This window comes from Triturus cristatus, chromosome 5_2, assembly GCF_964204655.1.
Source record: "Triturus cristatus chromosome 5_2, aTriCri1.1, whole genome shotgun sequence".
NCBI classification, from domain to species: Eukaryota; Metazoa; Chordata; class Amphibia; order Caudata; family Salamandridae; genus Triturus; species Triturus cristatus.
The window spans coordinates 515,323,235-515,345,667 of NC_140588.1; the positions used below are offsets into that span (position 1 = coordinate 515,323,235).

A 22,433-nucleotide genomic window follows, 5' to 3' on the forward strand; every position below is an offset into this window, starting at 1 on the left:
GAGACTGTCCAGCTTGCGCCTCCTTGCGCTCCAAGAAGACGATCCGGGACCGACGAGCTAGAAGAACAATGGCTCGCTCTTCATCTTCGATCCCCGACATAATCTTCCAAGAATGCGTGGATATGCCAGAGCAGAGGCGGTTTGGAGAAGGCCTTATCAGCGCCTCCGAAGCAGATGACTTCGACGTCGTAGACATCACTCCAGCTCAGTACAGACGTCGACCTCGACCCTGACCCCAACCCCCCCTCGACACTATCAAAAAAGGCTTCGGTCCCTCCTTCACCTTAGGGCCCACGTGCACACCGAGAGACTGCTTCCCATGCCCCGCCTTCGGGCCCGGTAAAGGCAAAGCCTGCAGGTGACTCGGGCTCGAGTCAACCTACCCTCGGTGCCGAAAAACATACACAGGCACCGATAAAGAAGTCGTCCTCTTCCTCATCCACGCCGACCGCTGCTTCGACATCTAAGCACTCGGCGCCGAAGACTAGCACCGGCTCTTCGACCCTGACAACACACTCAGAGCCGAGCAAAAAACTGCCCCCAAAGGGCCCTGACTCCCATGCTTCGAAGCCGAAAAAGACCTCGGAACCGAAGAAACAACAGGTTCCATCGGACAAAGACACTGCAAAACTGCACGGTTCCAAACCCAGAACCGCTACGGAGTCTGCGCCGAAAAAGCCTACGGCACCAAAACCGTCTGCTCCGAAGGATCTGCCTCCCACAGAAGAACTGTTTCGCCCAGATCCTACCCAAAAAACTCTTGTGAAGGATCCACTTAATGCTTAGCATCAAGAAAAGACCCCTAGATACGACTGCACCGGCTCAACCACTGAAAAAGAGACTTTGCTACCTCTCCATTAAGGATCCCTTCTCTGCCACCTCCTCCTCCTCCTCCACCACACCGCTCTCCTACACCATCACCTACTCCAGTAGATGATAATGATAACAACACCTCAGATAATGCAGGGGGAGGTGCGGACGATCAACCCCTAGCGAACCCTACCCCTACTGGCTCCCCAGAACCCTGGGATGATTATAGTGTCCCAGACGTCCCTTACACCCCACAAGATGACATCTACCCCTCCAGGCCTTCCCCTCCAGAGGACAATATCGGCTTCAACAAGCTCCTCCACAGAGCTGCCCAGTACCACGGGGTTGCCCTTCATACAGACCCCGTGGAGGAAGATTTTCTCATGGACACTTTTGACACCACACACAGGTCCACCTCAATTTTACCCATGCTTAAAGGGGTCATTAAGCATGCACCAGAGGTCTTTAAAGACCCAGTCAGGGCTTGAGTCATCAACCCAAGAATGGAGAAAAAGTTTAAAGCTGCCCTAGCATACATTAAAGGCCCCGCACCTCTAGACTCCCCTTGTAGTCTCCACTGCCAGGAAGAGAGCCAATTCCCAAACATCAGGTGACACACCACCACCAGATAAGGAATCGAAACTCCTGGATGCCTCCTGGCAAACGAACGGCGTCACAGGCAGCAAACATATGGTGCATTGCCAATACCCACTCGCTGTTAGCCAGGTATGACAAGGCACATTATGATGAGCTTGAGTCTATAATGCAGCCCCTCCCTGACAGGTATAAAAACAGGGCCAATGAACTCATACAAGAAGGTAAAACCATCACTAACACCTCCATCCGTGTGGCTTGGTTGTGGGAGATACCGCCTCAAGGGCAATAAACACCAGTGTCCTTCTGCGCAGACATGCCTGGTTATGCATCTCAGGTTTTAAACCTGAAGTCAAAAGTTCCATACTAAATCAGCCATTTGATGAGCAACACCTATTTGGCCCTAATGTGGATGTATCACTAGAAAAAATTAAAAAGGATACAGACGCAGCCAAATCTATGGGAGCCTTGCAGTCGCAAGCTCCCAGACGTTCTTTTCGTCGCTCATCCTTCAGAAGCACCCACAGAGGCTACTCCTCTGATAGCCCCTCCACTTCTTACATAGCTCCCACCCAATCCACCTTTACTAGAGGTTACCAAAGAGGTGGTTACAGGGGGAACAACAACAAAGGCAGAGGCAAAAACAACAACTCCCGCTCTGCCTCCACTCCCACACCATGACTTCCCTCCACTTCCCCCAGACCATTTCACTCCAGTCGGGGGAAGACTCCACCAATTCCTCCCTGCCTGGGCAAACATCACTTCAGACAGGTGGGTGCAACAAATAATTAAATCAGGCTATTGTCTCGAACTAACATCTACCCCCCCAAACATACCACCCAAACAGCGTCCAATGTCACAAGAACATCTGTTACTGCTAAAGCAGGAGGTAATTTCCCTCCTACAAAAAAGTGCAATAGAACCAGTTCCCCTGAACCAACAAAACAAGGGAGTTTACTCCCTCTATTTTCTCATACCAAAAAAGGACGGCTCTCTAAGGCCTATTCTAGACCTCAGACCGCTAAACCTATACATACACTCAGACCATTTCCACATGGTCACACTTCAGCAGGTCCTTCCTCTGCTTTCCCAGGGCGACTTCCTTGCTACCCTAGACCTCAAGGATGCCTATGTTCGAGGCATATGAGCTGCAGATTGTACACTTTGCATAGATCGCCATCTGGTGTTGGGCCCGGATGTTTGCAGTTTGTTTTTGTTCTTTGGACAGTCTTTGGAAGTCACGAGTTCGGTGACTCCTCCTTCGGTCCGTACTGCGCATGGGCTTCGGCTCCATCCTCAGATTGTTTTTTTCCACCATCGGGCTCGGATGTGATACTTCGTGCTCCGGCTTCGAACTTTTCCGGTTCCAGCCTCGACGGAAAATCCTCGTTCATCGAGATTCTTCATCTTCTTCATCTCTCGTAGAGGCACTTTCTCGATTCCATACATCGGCACCGGCCTTCGGGCCCTCCTCGACTCCGGTCCCGGCCGATGGAAAGGACTCCGTTCAAAAAGTGCCCAAAATGTGGGTCTAAATTTCCCCACACCGACCTCCATCAGGTGTGTAACCTTTGCCTCTCTCCCGAACTCGAGGCCAGAGACTGCCCCGCCTGCAAGTCTTTTCGATCAAAAAAGACCATTCGGGATCGAAGAGCTTGACGCACCATGGCGCACTCATCGACCTCGGCTCCACCGGACATCTTCGGAGACGACACCGGAGCTTCGGGGCAACAACACACCGAGCAGGAGGAAGACATCGTCAGCGCTTCCGAGGCCGACGACTCCGACCTGGAGGACATCACACCGGCGCAGAGGGTCGTGAGTACTCTATCCCCTCCCACCCCCGCGCCCATATCCAAAGAGACTCAGGTTACACCTTCGGGCCTAGGGAAAACCAAACATGCAGCTTCTATCACCCCACCTTCGGGCCCGGTGTCGAAGCATCACAAGTCTCACGGCAGCTCGGGCTCGAGCCAGCCTACCCCTGGTGCCGATAAGCACCGTTCGGCACCGAAGAAAGTGACGCCCAGCTCGACTCCGAAGCCACCGGTGCCGAAGCCTGGACTCTCTGTGCCGACGAAACACAAGCATAAATCCCTCGGCACCGACGCTCCCGCGTCGAAGCCTACCTCGACGCCGAAAAAACCGGAGGTTCCAAAAAAGCCTGGCGCAGAGAAACCACCCAAGTCCTCGGCTCCGAAAAAAATCGGCGCCAGCGGACGATTCGGTGCCAACGGAACTTTTTACTCCTGATCCTTCTCAAAAAACCTTATCAAAGGATCCAAAGACTGGGCTATTGATTTTGTCTGTCAAGAAAAGACGTCTTGACACACCAGCTCCTCCTCCACCGCCCAAACGGAAGGACTCTGCTACATCTCCTCTCAGAGTGCCCTCCCCACCACCTCCTACACCTCCTCCACCTCTTCCACCTCCTCTCCCTCCCAGGTCTCCGCCACCCTTGCCTCATCACTCCCCAACCCCATCCCCAGAACCGGATTACGGGGATCCAGATTATGATCCAGCGGACGCCCCGTTGGACCCCACACCCCCAGGGACCCCAGACCCATGGGAGGATTACCAAAACCCTGACATACCAGATGTGCCCCAAGATGACCTCTACCCATCCAGGCCATCTCCCCCGGAGGACTCACTAGGTTTTCACCACTTAGTGCAGCGGGCAGCACACTATCATGGGGTGGAACTACATAGCGAACCAGTGGAAGACGACTTCTTACTGGATACATTTGATATTCAGGATAAATCCACAGCCATCTTGCCCATGCTTAAGGGTGTCACCAAACATGCTGCAGAGGTGTTCTAAGACCCTGTCAGGGCCAGGATCCTAAACCCCAGAATAGAAAAAAAGTACAAAGCAGCACCCACAGATCCTGCATACATTAAAGGCCCTGCTCCTTTAGATTCCCTGGTTGTGTCCACAGCTAGAAAGCGGTCCAACTCCCAGTCCTCAGGTGAGGCTCCACCGCCAGATAAGGAATCAAAACTTTTAGATGCGTCTGGTAAACGCACTGCCTCGCAAGCCGCAAACATCTGGCGCATTGCGAATACACAGGCGCTACTTGCGCGTTATGACAGAGCACACTACGATGAGCTTGAGGCTCTTATGCAACACCTCCCGGAGAAACACAAACGTAAAGCTCATGACCTAATACAAGAGGGAAAACTCATTACTAACACCTCCATTAAATGTGCCCTCGATGCAGCGGACACTGCTTCTAGAGCTATAAATACTAGTGTCCTGCTTCGTCGTCATGCTTGGCTCAGGATCTCAGGGTTTAAGCCAGAAGTCCAGGCATCCATACTAAATCACCCCTTTGACCAACAACATCTATTTGGGCCAAAGGTGGACGAAGCATTAGAAAAAATGAAAAAGGACACGGACACAGCAAAGTCTATGGGGGCATTACAATCCCAAACCCCTAGACGCTCCTTTCGACGTTCGTCCTTTCGTAGCACAGGCAGAGGTTACTCCACCGATAGCGCCTCTACCTCCTACAAGTCCCCTCCTCAAAATACCTTCTCAAAGGGCTACCAAAGAGGTGGATACAGGGGCAACAACAATAAGGGCAGGGGCAAAACCAACACCACCCGTTCTGCCACACCGCCCGCACAATGACTTCCCCTCGCTCCTCCCAGACCATCCCACTCCGGTCGGGGGCAGACTGCAACACTTTATTCACGCTTGGGAGTCCATAACATCGGACAAATGGGTGACCCAAATTATTCGGTCAGGGTACTGTCTCGAGCTAACATCTACCCCACCCAATATCCCACCAAGGCACCGTCCAATGTCACAGGAACATTCCACACTGCTCAAACAGGAGGTGATCTCCCCCCTCCAAAAACACGCTATCGAGCAGGTCCCCGTCAATCAGCAAAATCTAGGGGTCTACTCCCTGTATTTTCTAATACCGAAAAAAGACGGGACCCTGCGGCCCATTGTGGACCTCCGGCCTCTAAATGCATACATACATTCAGACCATTTCCACATGGTCACCCTACAACAAGTCCTCCCACTCCTCTGTCAGGGAGACTTTCTCACTACCTTGGATCTGAAAGACGCATACTTTCATATTCCAATACACCCTTCTCACAGGAAGTACCTCAGGTTTGTGGTGGACGCTCAGCATTACCAATTCACGGTTCTCCCCTTCGGGGTCACCACCGCACCACGGGTGTTTACCAAATGCCTAGCGGTAGTAGCAGCACACCTCAGACGTCAACATATTCACGTCTTCCCTTACTTAGACGACTGGCTGATAAAAGCCGCGTCCTACGACCAATGTGTGCAACATACAAACAGCACCATCCAACTGCTCCACCAGCTAGGCTTCACGGTGAACTACCAAAAGTCCCACCTCATACCATCTCACACAAAGCAATATCTCGGGGCCACTATAGACACCTCCAAAGGTATAGCCTATCCCAATTCAGCCAGGATCTCAAGCATACAAGCCTTGCGCCAAACGTTCATTGCTCAGCACTCGCTCCCAGCAAGAGTGTTCATGAAGCTAATAGGGATGATGGCATCTTGCATTTTCATAGTGCCCCATGCAAGACTCCACATGCGTCCACTCCAAGAGTGCCTAGCACGACAGTGGAACCAGGCCCAGGGACAGCTTACGGATCTGGTGTTGGTGGACGGCCGCACCCATCACTCTCTGCAGTGGTGGAACACCACAAACCTTTCCAAAGGGCGGCCGTTCCTGGACCCGGTTCCTCAGGTGATTCTAACAGCGGACGCATCGCTCTCCGGCTGGGGAGGGCACCTCCTACACCTCACAATGCAAGGTCTATGGACGCCACAGCAAAAATCGCTCCACATCAACCATCTGGAGCTATTGGCGATCTTTCTAGCCCTAAAATCCTTTCAGAAACAGATTTCAGCCAAAACAGTCCTCATTCGCACAGACAATATGACTGCAATGTATTATATTCAAAAACAGGGGGGACACACTCTCCCCAGCTCTCCCGCTTAGCACAGAGCATATGGAGATGGGCAATTCCACAAAACATCTTTCTCCTGGCACAGCACGTCCCAGGCATACAAAACACCATGGCAGATCTGCTCAGCAGACAAACGCAACAAATACACGAATGGGAACTGCATCCACAAGTCCTTCGCCCATTCTTCTGCAAGTGAGGGCATCCTCAGATAGACCTCTTCGCCACCCACGAAAACAAAAAATGCCCAAGCTTCGCCGCCAGATACCCACACCCATTGTCCAAAGGCAATGCGACATGGATGAACTGGTCAGGCAGATTTGCATACGCCTTTCCACCTCTCCCACTAATTCCATTAGTGGTCAGGAAACTACAACGGCACTCCCTCACGCTCATTCTGGTAGCCCCAACATGGGCCAGGCAGCCGTGGTACACCACACTATTACAGCTATCAGTGGTACCACATCACAAACTGCACCTGTCCCCATGCCTCCTAACTCAGAACCATGGTGAAATCAGACACCCGGACCCAGCTCAGCTCAACCTTGCGATCTGGCTCCTGAAATCTTAGAATTTGGGTACCTTAACCTTCCCCCTGACTGCATGAATATTATCAAGGAAGCCAGACGTCCTACCACTCGAGCATGCTATGCCGCAAAGTGGAAGAGATTTGTTGTTTACTGCCGTAACAATACAATCAACCCTTTAGATGCATCCATACAACACATTATATGCTATCTACTCCATCTTCAAAGGTGTAACCTGGCATATTCTTCCATACGCCTACACCTAGCAGCGATTGCTGCTTACCTGCAAAACAGACAGCATTTATCACTGTTCAGAGTGCCCGCTATTAAAGCCTTTATGGAAGGCCTTAAACGCATAATTCCACCCAGGGCACCACCTTCTCCTGTATGGAATCTAAATGTAGTTCTTACAAGGCTAATGGGTCCGCCCTTCGAACCACTGCATAAATGTGAGCTACAGTTCCTCACCTGGAAAACTGCTTTTCTCGTAGCTATCACTTCCCTTAGGAGGGTTAGTGAAATACAAGCGTTCACTATACAGGAACCCTTCTTACAAATACATCACAGCAAAGTGATACTTCGTACAAATCCAAAATTTCTGCCCAAGGTCATTTCCCCCTTCCATCTCAATCAATCGGTGGAATTACCTGTTTTTTTCTCGCAACCTCAATCTGTTGCGGAAAGGGCTCTACATACACTTGATGTTAAGAGGGCTATACTGTACTACATACAAAGAACGCAACCCTTCAGAAAGACTAAACAATTGTTTGTCTCCTTCTCTCCACCGCACAAAGGCAACCCCATCTCTAAATCAGGGATAGCTAGGTGGATTGTAAAGTGCATACAAATTTGCTATCAAAAGGCAAAAAGAACATTATCTGTTCCACCTAAAGCCCACTCTACAAGAAAGTTAGGGGCTTCTATGGCTTTTCTAGGGAACATACCCTTAGATGACATCTGCAAAGCAGCCACATGGTCAACACCGCACACCTTCACAAAACATTACTGTGTAGACGTGCACTCCAAGCAACAAGCTAGTGTGTGCCAGGCTGTACTAAAGACACTATTTCAAACCGCTGCAACGGATACCTGTGGTCGCCGCTAAGGTTGGGTACTGCTATATAATCTATGCAAAGTGTACAATCTGCAGCTCATATGCCTCGAACGGAATATGCTACTTACCAGTATGCATCTGTTCTTGGCATGTAGAGCTGCAGAGTTGTACACGCCCACCCGCCTCCCCGGCTACCTGTATCCGTTCCAGTCTATCTTATTTAGATACAACACACATGGGTTTCTCACTGTTATCACTACGCTCCATCATTTCCCTGCTGGCGAAAAACAATCTGAGGATGGAGCCGAAGCCCATGCGCAGTACGGACCGAAGGAGGAGTCACCAAACTCGTGACTTCCAAAGACTGTCCAAAGAACAAAAACAAACTGCAAACATCCGGGCCCAACACCAGATGGCGATCTATGCAAAGTGTACAACTCTGCAGCTCTACATGCCAAGAACAGATGCATACTGGTAAGTAGCATATTCCTTCCACATTCCCATTCACAACGCTCACAGAAAATATCTCAGATTCATAGTGGACGGTCAGCACTATCAATTCAAAGTACTCTCATTCGGAGTCACCACAGCACTGAGTGTTTACCAAGTGCCTAGCGGTGGTGGCAGCACACTTAAGAAGACAGCTAATCCACGTCTTCCCATATCTAGACGACTGGCTCATAAAAGCCAGCTCATACAATCGGTGTGTACAACACGCTCACGCCACTATTCAACAACTTCACGACTTGGGGTTCACGGTAAACCACGCCAACTCACAGCTGCAACCGTCCCACACGCAACAATACCTCGGTGCCACAATAGACACCTCAAGGGCGCTAGCCTATCCCAGCCCAGCCCGGATAGCAAGCAAACAGGCTCTTCTTACCAAATTCTAACCGCAACACTCTTCCAGCTCGAGTGTTCATGCAACTCATAGGGATGATGGCCTCTTGCATATTCATAGTGCCTCATGCAAGACTCCAGATGCGTCCTCTCCAAGAGTGCTTAGCACGCCAATGGAGCCAGGCTCAAGGTCAGCTAACAGATCTGGTGTTGGTAGACGGTCGTACCCATCGCTCTCTGCAGTGGTGGAACACCAAGAACTTTTCCAAAGGGTGACCGTTCCTAGAGCCGATTCCTCAAATAGTTATGACGACGGACGCATCACTCTCTGGCTGGGGAGCTCACCTACTACATCACACCATGCAGGGCAGGTGGACACCTCAACAAAAGTTACTCCACATCAACCATCTGGAGCTACTAGCCATATTCCTAGCCCTAAAAGCCTTTCAAAAACACAGGCAAAGCTGTCTTAGTCCGCACAGACAACATGACAACCATATATTATATACAAAAACAAGGTGGGACACACTCTCTGCAGCTCTCTCAGCTAGCACAGAACATATGAAGGTGGGCTATACTTCAGAACATTTTTCTCCTAGCCCAACATGTCCCAGGAGTCCAAAACACAATAGTCGATCTGTTTGGCCGTCAAACACAACAAATCCATGAGTGGGAACTTCATCTGCAAGTTCTTCAACTGTTTTTTCAAATGTGGGGGCAATCACAGATAGACCTCTTCGCCACGCAAGAAAACGCCAAATGTCCAAGCTTCGCCGCCAGATATCGTCACCCATTGTCCAAAGGCAATGCGATATGGAAAAACTGGTCCGGCAGATTTGCGTACGCTTTTCCGCATCTCCCACTCGTTCCATAAGTGATGCGCAAACTACAGCAACACTCCTTAACACTCATCCTAGTTGCTCCAACTTGGGCTAGACAACCATGGTACACCACATTGCTGGAACTCTCTGTAGTTCCGCACCAAAAATTACACCTCTCTCCACGCCTTTTAACCCAAAACCATGGAGAGATCCAACACCCGGACCCTGTTTAGCTCAACCTAGCGATCTAGCTCCTGAGGTCCTAGAATTCGGTTACCTTAACCTTCCTCCTGACTGTATGAACGTCATTCGAGAAGCTAGACGGCCTACCACTAGACCATGCTGTGCAGCCAAGTGGAAATGATTTGTAATATACTGTCATAACAACACATCATAGGCTACTTACTACACCTCCAAAGATGCAACGTAACCTACACATTTATCAGACTGCATCTTGCTGCCATAGCAGCATATCTACAAAATAGACAACATCTATCACGTTTCAGAGTACCTGCCATAAAGGCCTTTATGGAGGGACTCAAAAGAATAATTCCCCCCAGAGTACCACCTTCACCTGTGTGGAATTTAAACATCGTTCCACAAGACTAATGGGGCCTCCTTTTGAGCCTCTACATATATGTAAGCTACAATTCTTAACATGGAAAGCTGCTTTCCTAGTAGCCATTACTTCTCTATGAAGAGTTAGCGAGCTACAAGCACTAACCATTCAGGAACCCTTTCTGCAGATGCATCATATTAAAGTTGTTCTCCGAACTAATACTAAATTCCTCCCTAAAGTCACTTCTCCCTTCCACCTCAACCAATCTGTGGAGCTGCCCGTATTCTTCTCGCAGCCACAAACAGTCGCAGAAAGAGCTCTTCACACCTTAGATGTCAAAAGAGCACTGCTGTACTACATAGAGAGAACACAACCTTTTCGTAACCTGTTCCCGCCAGAGTTGACCCTTGAGCACCTCTGCACCCGCCTTACTGCCATTCCCTTTTTACTCACCACTCCAGATTCCGGGCTTTCCCGCCCTCCAGCTAAGACAGCGGCCGCCGTCAACTCCAGCATAGAAATCGGACCCCCGACTGCGCTGGCATCGATACCCCCACAAGCCCGCCGCCACCCTTCAGGCTAAGACAGCGCCTGCGGCGATCTCCGGCGGCGAAGTCAGATCCCGACTGTTTCCGGAGAGCTCCTGGTTGAAGCAGTCGCGGCGTCCGTTTCTCGGTCCCACGGTGTCGAATCGTAGGTGGAGGCACTGAGCCAAGCAGCAGAATCAAGCCGAGGGTCGGCAGTCGACGCCCGGAGCTCGGAACTTGGACCGCGAGCTCGGTGTGCCAGCAGTGTGTGCGTGCGTGTCTCCTGCCATCCACACGCACGTCCGGTGCACCGGGTATCCCAAGCAAGCTCAGCAAGCTCGACAGCAGCAGCGGTGGAGGGCCAGGGTGTCCACGGAGGCACGGCCAAATCGAGTGTTTTTCCCAGATCTTCTCAGGTGCCTCCACTTGCCTGTCAGCAACATTGGCCCCCCCAGCTCCTGCCCAGCGCCTGCATTCCTGCAACCCGGCGGTTGCATTGAAGACGGGCCTCAGCCAGCTCAGTGATTCCCCCACCGTTTCCACCATTGACAGCACTTGTGAATATCGGACTGACTGCGATCTCTACACGCCCACGACCTCTACTGTCCTCTGTTGGAGTTGCGACTGCGCAGGAACTCTCCAGAGACCGCCGAGGGTGGTGGTGCGGTGCCTTTTGCCTGCCCTTCTGTTTGTGCACCTTTGTTCTTGTTTTGCCTGGCGGACCTGAGCGGATTTGCACATTTTTATTTTTATTTTAACATCTACTTAAGCCATCGCCTTGACATCACCTTGCCTTGATTTACTGCCCGATACATCTGTAGGGCATTCCTTCTCTTACCCTCCAATAGCTAGCCCCACAGACCGGGTTGGCGGTGGCCCAGGGGGGACAGGGGAAAGGTGCAGAGGCGCACAGGCGTGCCAGCGGACACAGCCATACAGCACTCATCTTTCTTAGGACTTAATCGCTGTTCTCGTCCTGTCTCCCAGCGAGGGAAGCCACATTTTCTATGTGTATGCTCCTGGAAATCACCTGCTTCCGAAACCCTCTATTCATCTGTTTGTCACTAAGAGCCATAGAGGTCCACGCAGAAGCTGCGACTCCGGTGCTGATCCAGTCCGAGTTTTTCGAGTCTTAAATCACCTAGACTTGAGAGTATGAGATCAGGGCGCGTCCGTGGGGTGCCCAAATCTGCCAGCAGAGCAGGCAATGTCGGCAGCAACTCAAGCAATTCAGCTAAGCGGAAAAGGAAGCTGTAATACTTGGATTGTACAGAAGGAAAGCCGCAGGTTAAGACCAGACCGGCAATGCAAGTAGAGGGCACCATAATTTAATTAACATCAGACACAAGGAGGCTCAGCTACTTGACGCCAGAGTCTAAAACGCCAAAACATCGCCTTCTTCAGCCAAAAATTGACACCAAATTCTGTTTTTTTTAAAATGCAGGCGGCACCCTGCTTTCTCGCCCCACAGTACCCGCGGGACTTCAAACACCACTCCTCCCCTTTCTAGAGGACAAAGTAAAGGTGGAAGGGGACGAAGGGCCTACAGCTCAAGGAGGAAGGGGGGACAGCTCAATGACATCGCCACACGACCCAGCACCCGCCGCAAGCTGGAACCCCAAAATCCTGGAGAAGACCTCAGAGATAAAGCTTAATGAACTGTACCCAGAGGTGCCACAAAACCTGCCTCAAGTTGGGGGGGGGGGGCTAAGACCAAGCCCAACAGTGCAAGGGAGGAGTGGGCCAGAAATACAGCTGTCCTAGGCAATTACAACCCTGCATATACCCACAACATTCCTGTGTCCACATCATCCAGGTCCCCCAACCAACACAACAAGCATTTGCAATGCAATAGGTCTCGCATTACTAAACGTTTGAGCTATTGGCGTTGCTAACAATAATGGAACTATTATTAGCAACACCAATAGCTCAAACTTTCAGTAATACGAGACACATTACATTGCAAATGCTTCTGTGATTCCTGTGATTCTGGGCAAATCACTTAATCTCCACGTGCCTACCAAAAATGAATGTGTCCTTGTGTAATGTAACTATCCCTCATGTAAAGCACCCCAGTATCTTGGGGTTGATTTCGCGCTATAAAAAACTGCATAAAAAAAATAAAATTATATACAAACTCCCCGGAGCTACATTTGGACATGAAGTTGCAGAGATGCCAATGTTTCTTAGAAGTCCTCGTGAACATAAACACTGCAGAAGGTAAAAGATAGCATTCCTCAGAACACATACAAAGCAGCTCAGACATACCATTTTGTACATAATCACGGAGTTCACAAAAGTACCAACCAAGATGGAAAACATTTAAATTCATGCTGAAAAGAAATGCTCCTATTTAATTACTAAGTCACTTACTTGTAGCATGTAGCTGTCGCCCTTCACACATACAGCTCGACATGGCTGCTGCCATCTTACGATACATCCCCTGCATGATATATGTAGAGCAGCCACCTGGTCCACTACACACACATTTACCAAACACTATTGTGTAGATGTGCAATCAAAACAGCAGGCAGCTGTAGGACAGGCTGTTCTCAAAACCCTTTTTCAGACCGCTGCAGCTGGCACTGGTAGCCGCCGCTAATAGAGGGCACTGCTATATATTCTATGCACAGATATGAATTCAGCAGCCCACATGCCTCGAACTGAATATGCTACTTACCAGTATGCATCTGTTCTTGGCATGTAGGGCTGCTGACATTCATATCGCCCTCCCTCCTCCCCGGCGCCTGTAGCAGCTGCAGCTCTCAGAATTACTGCATAGCATGGTCATCACTTTCTATATCTACTCCATCACTGCCACAATGGCGAAAAACAATCTGAGGATGGAGTGGATGCCCATGCGCACTGTAGTCCAGGGGAGGAGTCACCTATCCAAGGATACTTCGAAGACTCTTCCAGGACAACAACGTGCAAACATCCGGACCCAACACTAGGCGGCGATCTATGCACAGATATGAATGTCAGCAGCCCTACATGCCAAGAACAGATGCATACTGGTAAGTAGCATATTCATTTTCCTTACAGTTTACAGTCTCCTGGTGTTCTTCCACATCCTAATTTTCGATTACATGCTTATCCTAACCATCATCTTCAGTCCCTGAAAATAAAGCCCCCCCCCCCCCTTTTTTTGGCTGATCTCCACACCCTTACCTGCAGAGCAGAAGATGAACCTTTCATTTCTTTGGTCAGTCTCCCCCATTTGTCTTCTCCCATTGTTGTTTTTGTTTGTCCTTGTTATTCTTACTCTTTGCCTGTGTTCTCTCTGCCAATAAAACTTTCCAACTCTTTCCCATTGAATGCCTGATGAATAGGTCTCCTTCCTGGTTTTTCCATTGAGTTTCTTGATTAGTAGTGTCAGTGCTTACTCTTTTTGCTTGCTTCTTCTTCCTCCATTGATTGGCATAGTCTGGTCTGTCAGCTACACAGGCCACACAATCCTTCTGTTCTGCTCTTTACACTATTCCTAGCAATTCCCATATGCTCTGGTGGAGCCAACCCTTTAGGCCCATTTCACACTTAATTTACTTCACGATGCACCACTATGGTGGCCACTGCAAGGCATCGCCAATGTGATACTCTTCTCCTACCAAAGCCCGGCTCTCCAATCCTGCCACCTCACTACCTGATGCACCAGAGTGTTTGCCAGCCTCCCAACTGCCAGTGACTTCTTACTCCCAACCATGGTGAGTCTGCATCATCACACTACCTTAGTAAAAATACTTTTGCAAGCACTTGTATATGGTTGGCTCACCTGGTTCGCCTTCCTGCTGCTCCTCTTACTTTCCTGTGTTTTAATGTTTCAGCATTTTGAAAGTAAAAGTGTTGGACGTACAAGTGAGAATGTAATCTCAGTACTAACTTCTGTACTTATATCCCATGCACCTCTGATTTACTATGACCTCAATATCCAACCCATTTATGCTTTCTTATAACTGATCATTATTTGTTAATAACTACGTGTTCATCCACAGATTCAATCATATGAGGTTTTGTTGAGGATTTCTTTATCATATGTAAATCATGTGTCCACTTTGTGGAGAGGCTTAAGGCTGTCATCTTTACATTATTTTCTAGAAATATGTATTTGTAGCATGTGTTGGCTACAGATACCCATGCTATGCATTCTCCTGCCATCTAGTGTTGGGCCTGGACTCAGCAAGTTGTTTTACCTCGGACGTTTTATGATGGGCGTTGTGCGTTTTGTCCTACCCCCTCGAGGCATTGCGCATGTTCAACGGCTCTTTTGTTATAAAGTTTTTTTCTGCCATCGGGCTCAGACAGAGTGCATCGGAGCAGTGCAGCATTTGCGCCAGCACGACACCTACAGTCAAGAAAAGACTTGACTGGATATCCAGTAGGCAATACCCATGGATCCTAGGAGCCGTGGACCGATTATGCGGCACCCAATACACACACCTCTCAAGAATGACCGTCTGCGGGTGATGGAGACAAAAAAGGACCTCTTCTGACTGTGCCCTTGGTGCGGGGCCAAATACACACACTCTTCCCCGCACAAGGTGTGTAATTTGTGCATATCTCTGGAGCACAAAGAGGATGAGTGCGTGGCTTGTGCATTGTTCAAAAACAAAAAGCCACTTTGGACCCATAGGGATCGACGCCTAGCATACACCATGGAACTGGGGGGCTTAGCGGATTTTTCGCACGACAGCGACATGGAAAGCGAAGGAAGTGCTCCGGTAGTAAGTGAAGTGGTCATCGCCAGCCTCCACTACATCGCTTCCGATCCAACCTCTGGGAAAGAACACGCTCGGCTGCATGAAGAAGGGGCCCACATCGCCAAGGCTGATCCCTGTAAATGGGTAGAAAACCAAGACCAAGCCACGTACCGTGAGTGCTGTCGAGCCCCATGTAATGAAGATCTTACACTCAACTCCACCACCCCTGCCACACCATGGTACGCTACAGCCCTTGGGCTCAGGCCTCACACCGTGAGCACGCCTCTGAGCCGAGAAGGACGAGAACGTTCTCGATCCCAATGAGATAACCAGGTCAAAGCATGGGGACTGCTTTGGCATTACGCTGCCACTGAAGCACAAGTCGGCACTGACTGAGCCACCGGCACTGAAGCTTAACGGGGCACCTAAGGATGCCAAGAAGGCTGTGACCTCAAGAAAGTCATTGGATCCGAAGAAATGCTCGGGCTTTAGCACTTTGAAATTGAAACAGCCCTTGGTTCCAAGGACTGAAAAACAACATGGACACTCTTCTAGCCAGAAGACTCCTCTCACCTCTGGGGTTCCCAAGCCACATATAGTTTCTGAGGACTCACCACTGGCTCCAAAGAAACACAAGACTCATACACAAAGAGTGAGTGGAGAACAAGGCGTTGTCTTTGAAGGACTGCAACAATTTATGCAGTAAACATGTAATGAAAATGTTAAGATACAGGCGCATGATCAATCTTGCCACACCCTCAACCAAAAATAGTGCCACAGTAACACAGACCACAGGCCCAATGACTTTTTGCCCCCCCAGAGTCACCACAAACACACTTGCCCTCTCTTCAAGAGTAGGAAGAGGGGTGGATACAAGACATTGATTCCCAAGGAACACAGTATACCCACCATACCCCTGACCCATGGGATGATTATGATGTGGTCTTGCCTGACCCAGACATGGAGCTGCCAGTGCCTACTAAGGCGTCCCCTCCAGATGACACCACAGTGTCATCCAAGAGCGGCAGAGTACCACAAGCTCCCCATGCACACTACAGAGGAGGCAAATGACCTCCTAGTTGAAACACTTTTGCGCACAGAGCGCACAATTCAGTATCTGCCAATAATGGATCCATCCTTAACGTATCCAAAGCCATCCCAACTGACCCTATGTACATACAAGGACATCTCCTAGCTGATTCCCTTGTCACCACAGCCAGGAAAAGAACTGCAGCACAGGGCACTGGTGAGGCACCTCCTACAGAGAAAGAAAGTAAAAGAATTGATTCAGCAGGCAAAAGAGTACTGAGAGGGAATGCAAACCACTGGAAGATTGCCAGTTCATTTGGCCTACTCTCCCGATACAGTAGGGCTACCTGGGATGCGATGCAAGATCTGATAAAACGTTTCCCAGATGAATACATAAAACGAGGGGAAGACCTGGTAAACAAGGGGAGGCAGATAGCAAATGCTACAATCAAATGTGCATTAGACGGAGCTATGGGGCATCAATACATCAATCATGCTCCGTGGACATGTGTTGCTACGAAAATCTGGGTTCAAACCTGAGGTGCAGTAGCACATTCATAATGTTCCATTTGATGGGGAAAACCAATTTGGGCCCGCTTTGGACACCCATCTAGAGAGAATAAAGAAGGACACCAGCACAGCCAAATCCATGGGTGCCATATAGACAACGCCTCAATTGCAACAGCCCTGTTGGCAGGGCCGTACTGGCTACCGGGCATTTTGGCATGCTGCTGAGCTGGGGGCTGATGTCACTGCGGTGGGGGCTAATTTTGTTGATGGAGACCTGCGTGTGCTTCGAAATAAACAAAGCAAAATGAATTTCGTTCAGCACACGCAGGTCCTCATCAACGAAATCAGCCCCCAGCTCGGCAGCATGTCAAAACGCCCGGTAGCCAGTCCGGCCCTGCCAGTTGGCGATACCAGGTGCGAGGGGCAGCAAAAGCCTCTACCCCAAAAAACAACACATCAGCGGCAGCAACATCAATATCACCAGCAAGGACGTGAATATTATCTAGAAGGCTAAGAAAACGGGCCAAGTTAGAGGAACCCCCATCAAGGGCACATCACCACACCCAAGTAAATGACTTGCCCTCAGGCCCCCCCGCCCCACCCACCCCACGAGCACAAAAACCTCTGTCAAGGGAACGCTTCAATTCCACCAGTTGTGGCCAAACATCACATCAGGCCAATGGTTACTACAAATAATCAGACAGGAATATTGTCTCGAACTAACTCAACAGGCACCCAATATCCCCCAAAACGGCAGATGTTATATTTACAACACCTACATCTGCTAAAAGGAGAAGTAAAGGCGTTACTACAAAAAGGGGACATAGAACTAGTCCCACTCAAACATCAAAACAAAGGAGAAAGGGGTGGGAGCACACTGCTTCACCTCCCAGCACTGTTCGCCCCTTAGCATTATGCTAAATGCAGTTGATGGTACATGCTTACTTGAATATTTACTAGAGTGTTCCACCAAAGTTGGTGCAGGTTAGTGCTGTAAATCTCTAGACACGTGTTTCTGAATATCATCCGTCATCAGTAGAGATAAAAACAAATTTAATCTGGGGTTGCTGTCAGGCTGCCACAAGCCTTTCAGGTGTCCGTACCTCTCACAGGTGCATCTCCACAAGCTTGTCAGTTCAATGGCTCAAAGGAGCCTTTTCAAACAGAAAGGGGTGGGAGCACACTGCTTCAACTCCTGAGCAGGCTGCCACAATCCTTTCAGGTCTCAGTACCTCTCACAGGCGCACAGGTGCAGGAGACACGACGCCGATCATAAAAGTTCCTGGAGGAAAAACAACTTGCAAAGTCCGGGCCCAACACTAGATGACAGGAGTATGCATAGCATGTGAATCTGCAGCACTACACGCTACAAACAGATACAGGGTAAGTAACATACTCCTTTCTTATTTTGGTAATGTTTTTACTTTTTGTACAATATGTAAATTCATAAAAGATTTGTCTCTTTCAGTCTTGTTTGCTGTTAGCAGCACAAAGAAAGAGATTGCCAAAGGAACTTCACGTCACACAGTTCTCATTGAAAGTCCTTTTTGAGGTACAGTGATGCTTGTTTTCTTGTTTTTTTTATATGCTATCTTGAACCTTGTCCATGATATCGCTGGTTACTAGCAAGTTAGAAGCAGTGTTAAAAATGTGTTTAAGTCATTAAATGGGACTGTGGGCTGCAGGCAGCCTTGCAAAGTGCCAAATGTCAAATAACGTTGTTTTGCAGTGTGAACGCATCAGGGCTAAAAAAATCATAAAAATGTTACTAGGCCTAAAGGTCTAGTAACTTGAATAATCTACTCGACCTAACTGTAATGTACTTGACCTGTGAACTGGTCTCAAATTGTGTGATCCTAGGCAAATATGTTGTTGCCTTTTTCTTCATTATCACATAAGAGAGCACATTCAAATATGTAAGATCACTATTTCTGCTGTACAAAAGAACTCAGCCCACATATAGGGTACACATGTTCCTTGACTTTCCTCTTAGTTCACTAATAGCACTGAACTCTGTGCAGGAGTGGGAATATTTCCCAGGACATGGTTAAAAACTCACTTTTCATAAATATTACTAAAGCAGGATGTGGTAGTGCACTGTCATTTACAGATAGCACATTTTCCATTAAAATGGCCACAAAATGTTCCAACTAATGAAATATATTTGAAATGTTTGAACTGTTCATTTCTTAACTATTTCAGTTCTGTGTTAGAAATAAAGCCTGACATTTTGCATCCTTTCATTTCACATGCATTGTACAGCACAATTGTCACGCAGTTCACTGTCCAAAATCCTGTAGCGTCAGTCACAGGAAAAAAATGTAAATGTAGGAAGACAAACTAACTTTTGACCTCAGTCTCTAAAAGCCAGCAAATGTGACAAGATAACAAGATTTAAATGCATCTGTTCGAGGCATATGAGCTGCAGATCACACACTTAGGATAGTAGATCGCCATCTGGTGTTGGGCTCGGATGCTTGCAGGTTGTTGTTGTCTACGGAAGAATTCTTTGTGGTCACAAGATAGGTGACTCCTCCCTTGGACGACAGTGCGCATGGGCATCAACTCTATCGTTAGATTGGTTTTTTCCGCCATTGGGTTCGGATGCAACTTTTCCGCTCCGGTTGGAAATATCTATTCCAAGCTTTTCGAAGCGCAAAACTTCACACAAACATCGAAGCACCTTCATTCTCGACATCGATTTCATCGGCTCGATTCCGGACGTCGACTCGGGCCGCTGGGCCTATCCACGCCGTGAGGCCTACAGCTCATGGAAAGGACGCCTTTCAAAAAATGCCCCCAGTGTGGAGCAAAATTTCCGCACAGTGACCACCACAAAGTCTGCAACCTGTGCCTATCACCTGAACACGACGAGTCCAGTTGTCCAGCCTGCGCATCCTTTCGATCCAAAAAGACCATTCGAGATCGAAGGGCTCGAAGACACATCATGGCACAGAGAACAGCTCCGGAACTAGAGGACATCTTTGATGAAGGCCCCGATGTCCCAGAAGATTCCGAAGATCTACACATCATCTCTGAAGCAGATGACTCAGACGACCCCATCACTCCTGGGCAACGTGTGAGTACTACTGCCCCTGCCTCAACCCCTCTAAAACCAAAGGCATTGGTCAAGACTTCACCTGCTGGCCCCAGTCGAGACCGAAAACATTCTTCAGAAGCCCCGCCTCCAGGCTAGGCTCCGAAGAAATATAAGCCTTCCGGTAGCTCGGGACCGAGCAAACCGCATGTCATTGTCGAACCAGCACCTACGGCACCGAAGACAAAAGACCACTCGGCACTGAAATCGGCTCCAACGCCTTCGGCCCCGAAAACACCGAGGCCAATATATAAACCGGCACTGAATGTTCCCAAGCCTACAGATACAACTTTGGCTCTGAAACCATCATCGGTACCGAAACCAACGGCTAAGGACTCTCATACACCTCCTAAGGCCAAACACTCCACCGATCAACCAAAACCTCGATCGGAACCGAAAAAAACGGCACCAAAGACGGTTCCTGAGGAACCAGAACTTTTTCATCCAGATCCCATCGACCCAAGGCAGAAAAAGATTTATATAAATCCAAAGACTGGACATGTCACCGCGGTGCCATGTAAAAAACGGAAACTGGACACACCACCTGCCCCAGTTCTTATAAACAGGAAGGACTCTGCAACATTGCCTATGCCCTCTTCCTCTCCTATACTGCCTTCTAACCCACCCCTCTGCCTACACCACCCTTACCTATACCCTCTCCATCACATACACCACCTCCACAGGATGATGATGATGACCTAGGGGGTGGGGGTGACACTAATAATCCGTTCACGGATCCAGATACCTCACCACTGGATGACTAGGCATTCCCTCTACCAGACATGCCTGACCCTCAGCCATATCCCTCCAAACCATTGCCTCCAGACGATCACCTGAGGTTTGGCCAATTATTAAATAGAGCGGCACTTTACCACAGCGTCACAATGCACTCCGACGCACCAGAGGAAGACTTCCTATTAGACACTTTTGAACAATCTCAAAAGTCTGTAGAAATTCTACCCATGAGTCATAAAACACGCCCCCGAAGTATTTAAAGACCCCTTCCGTGCCAGGGTTCTTAACCCAAGGATAGAAAATAAATATAGGCCTGCCCCTGAAGATCCTAATTACATCAAAGGGCAGCTCCCTTTGGATTCTTTGGTCATTTCCAATGCTAGGAAACGCGCCAACTCCCAAACCACAGGAGATACACCACCCCCAGAGAAAGAATCCAAACTGGTAGAAGCCTCTGGCAAAAGAGTAGCAGCACAAGCCACTAATCATTGGCGTATTGCCAACACCCAAGCCCTACTGGCACGCTCTGACAGGGCCCACTACGACCAATTAGAGACATTTGCCAGAGCAATATAAAACCCAGGCAAATGACCTTATCCAGGAGGGAAAACGTATTTCAAATGCGGCAATTAAATGTGCGCTTGACGCCGCAGACACCGCCTCTAGAGCAATTAACACAAGTGTGCTCCTTCGACGACATGCCTGGCTACGCTTTTCACTCTACTTCCTAATCCCCAAGAAGGACGGGACTCTAAGACCAATACTCGACCTCAGACCCCTAAATCTGTATATAAACTCAGAGCATTTTCATATGATCACTCTTGAACAAGTGCTCCCACTACTGCAACAAGACGATTTCCTTGCCACACTAGGGGCCTTATGTAGGTGGCCTGGCATTTACCACTTCATAAATACCGAATCATACCGATTCGGTATTTATGAAGTGGTAAATGCTATGTAGGTATTCCTGCGGTAAAAATTACCGATTCGTAGAAATTCGGTAATTACCGAATCGGTATTTACCGATTCGGTAATGAGGCATACCTTCCCATTGATTGAATCAATGGGAAGGTATGCCTCATTACCGAATCGGTAAATACCGATTCGGTAATGGGGGGAACACAATCAAGGGTGGCAGGGTGTCACATTGAAACCCTGTTGCACCCCTGATTCCTGCATGTGTGCACATGTGGCACACATACATGCCCTAAGGGCATGTATGTCTGCCACATTGCACACTTCTAAGCGCTTGAAAATGCATTTACAGAGCCATTCTTCATTTACCACCAACTATTAATTGGTGGTAAATACCGACTCCACACGACACCCACACACTCCCCCTACATATCATTACAGGATTCGGTATTTACCGAATCGGTAAAATTACCGATTCGGTAATTTTACCGATTCGGTAAATTACCGAATCCTGTAATGTGCCCCCTACATTGCAAAAGCCTAAATACCGGTCGGTAACGGTATAATTACCGAAAATCGGCCGTTACCGACCGGTATTGGGCTACCTACATGAGGCCCTAGATCTCAAGAACGCCTACTTCCACATTCCCATACATCCAGCCCACAGGAAGTATGTAAGGTTTGTGGTGGACGGACAACACTACTAGTTTACAGTCCTTCCATTCGAGGTAACAACCGCACCCAGAGTATTCA

General features: G+C 48.9%; 1 protein-coding gene across 3 annotated transcripts in view; it reads left to right on the forward strand.

The window, feature by feature from the left end:
- TRANK1 (tetratricopeptide repeat and ankyrin repeat containing 1) overlaps positions 1 to 22,433 on the forward strand; it is a 1,100,402-nt gene that overhangs the window by 380,654 nt on the left and 697,315 nt on the right. For all 3 annotated transcript variants that reach the window (XM_085607558.1, XM_085607559.1, XM_085607557.1), the window contains one exon: positions 18,402 to 18,485. In XM_085607558.1, coding sequence (XP_085463684.1) covers positions 18,402 to 18,485 — 84 coding nt within the window. The remainder of the gene's footprint in view (positions 1 to 18,401; positions 18,486 to 22,433) is intronic.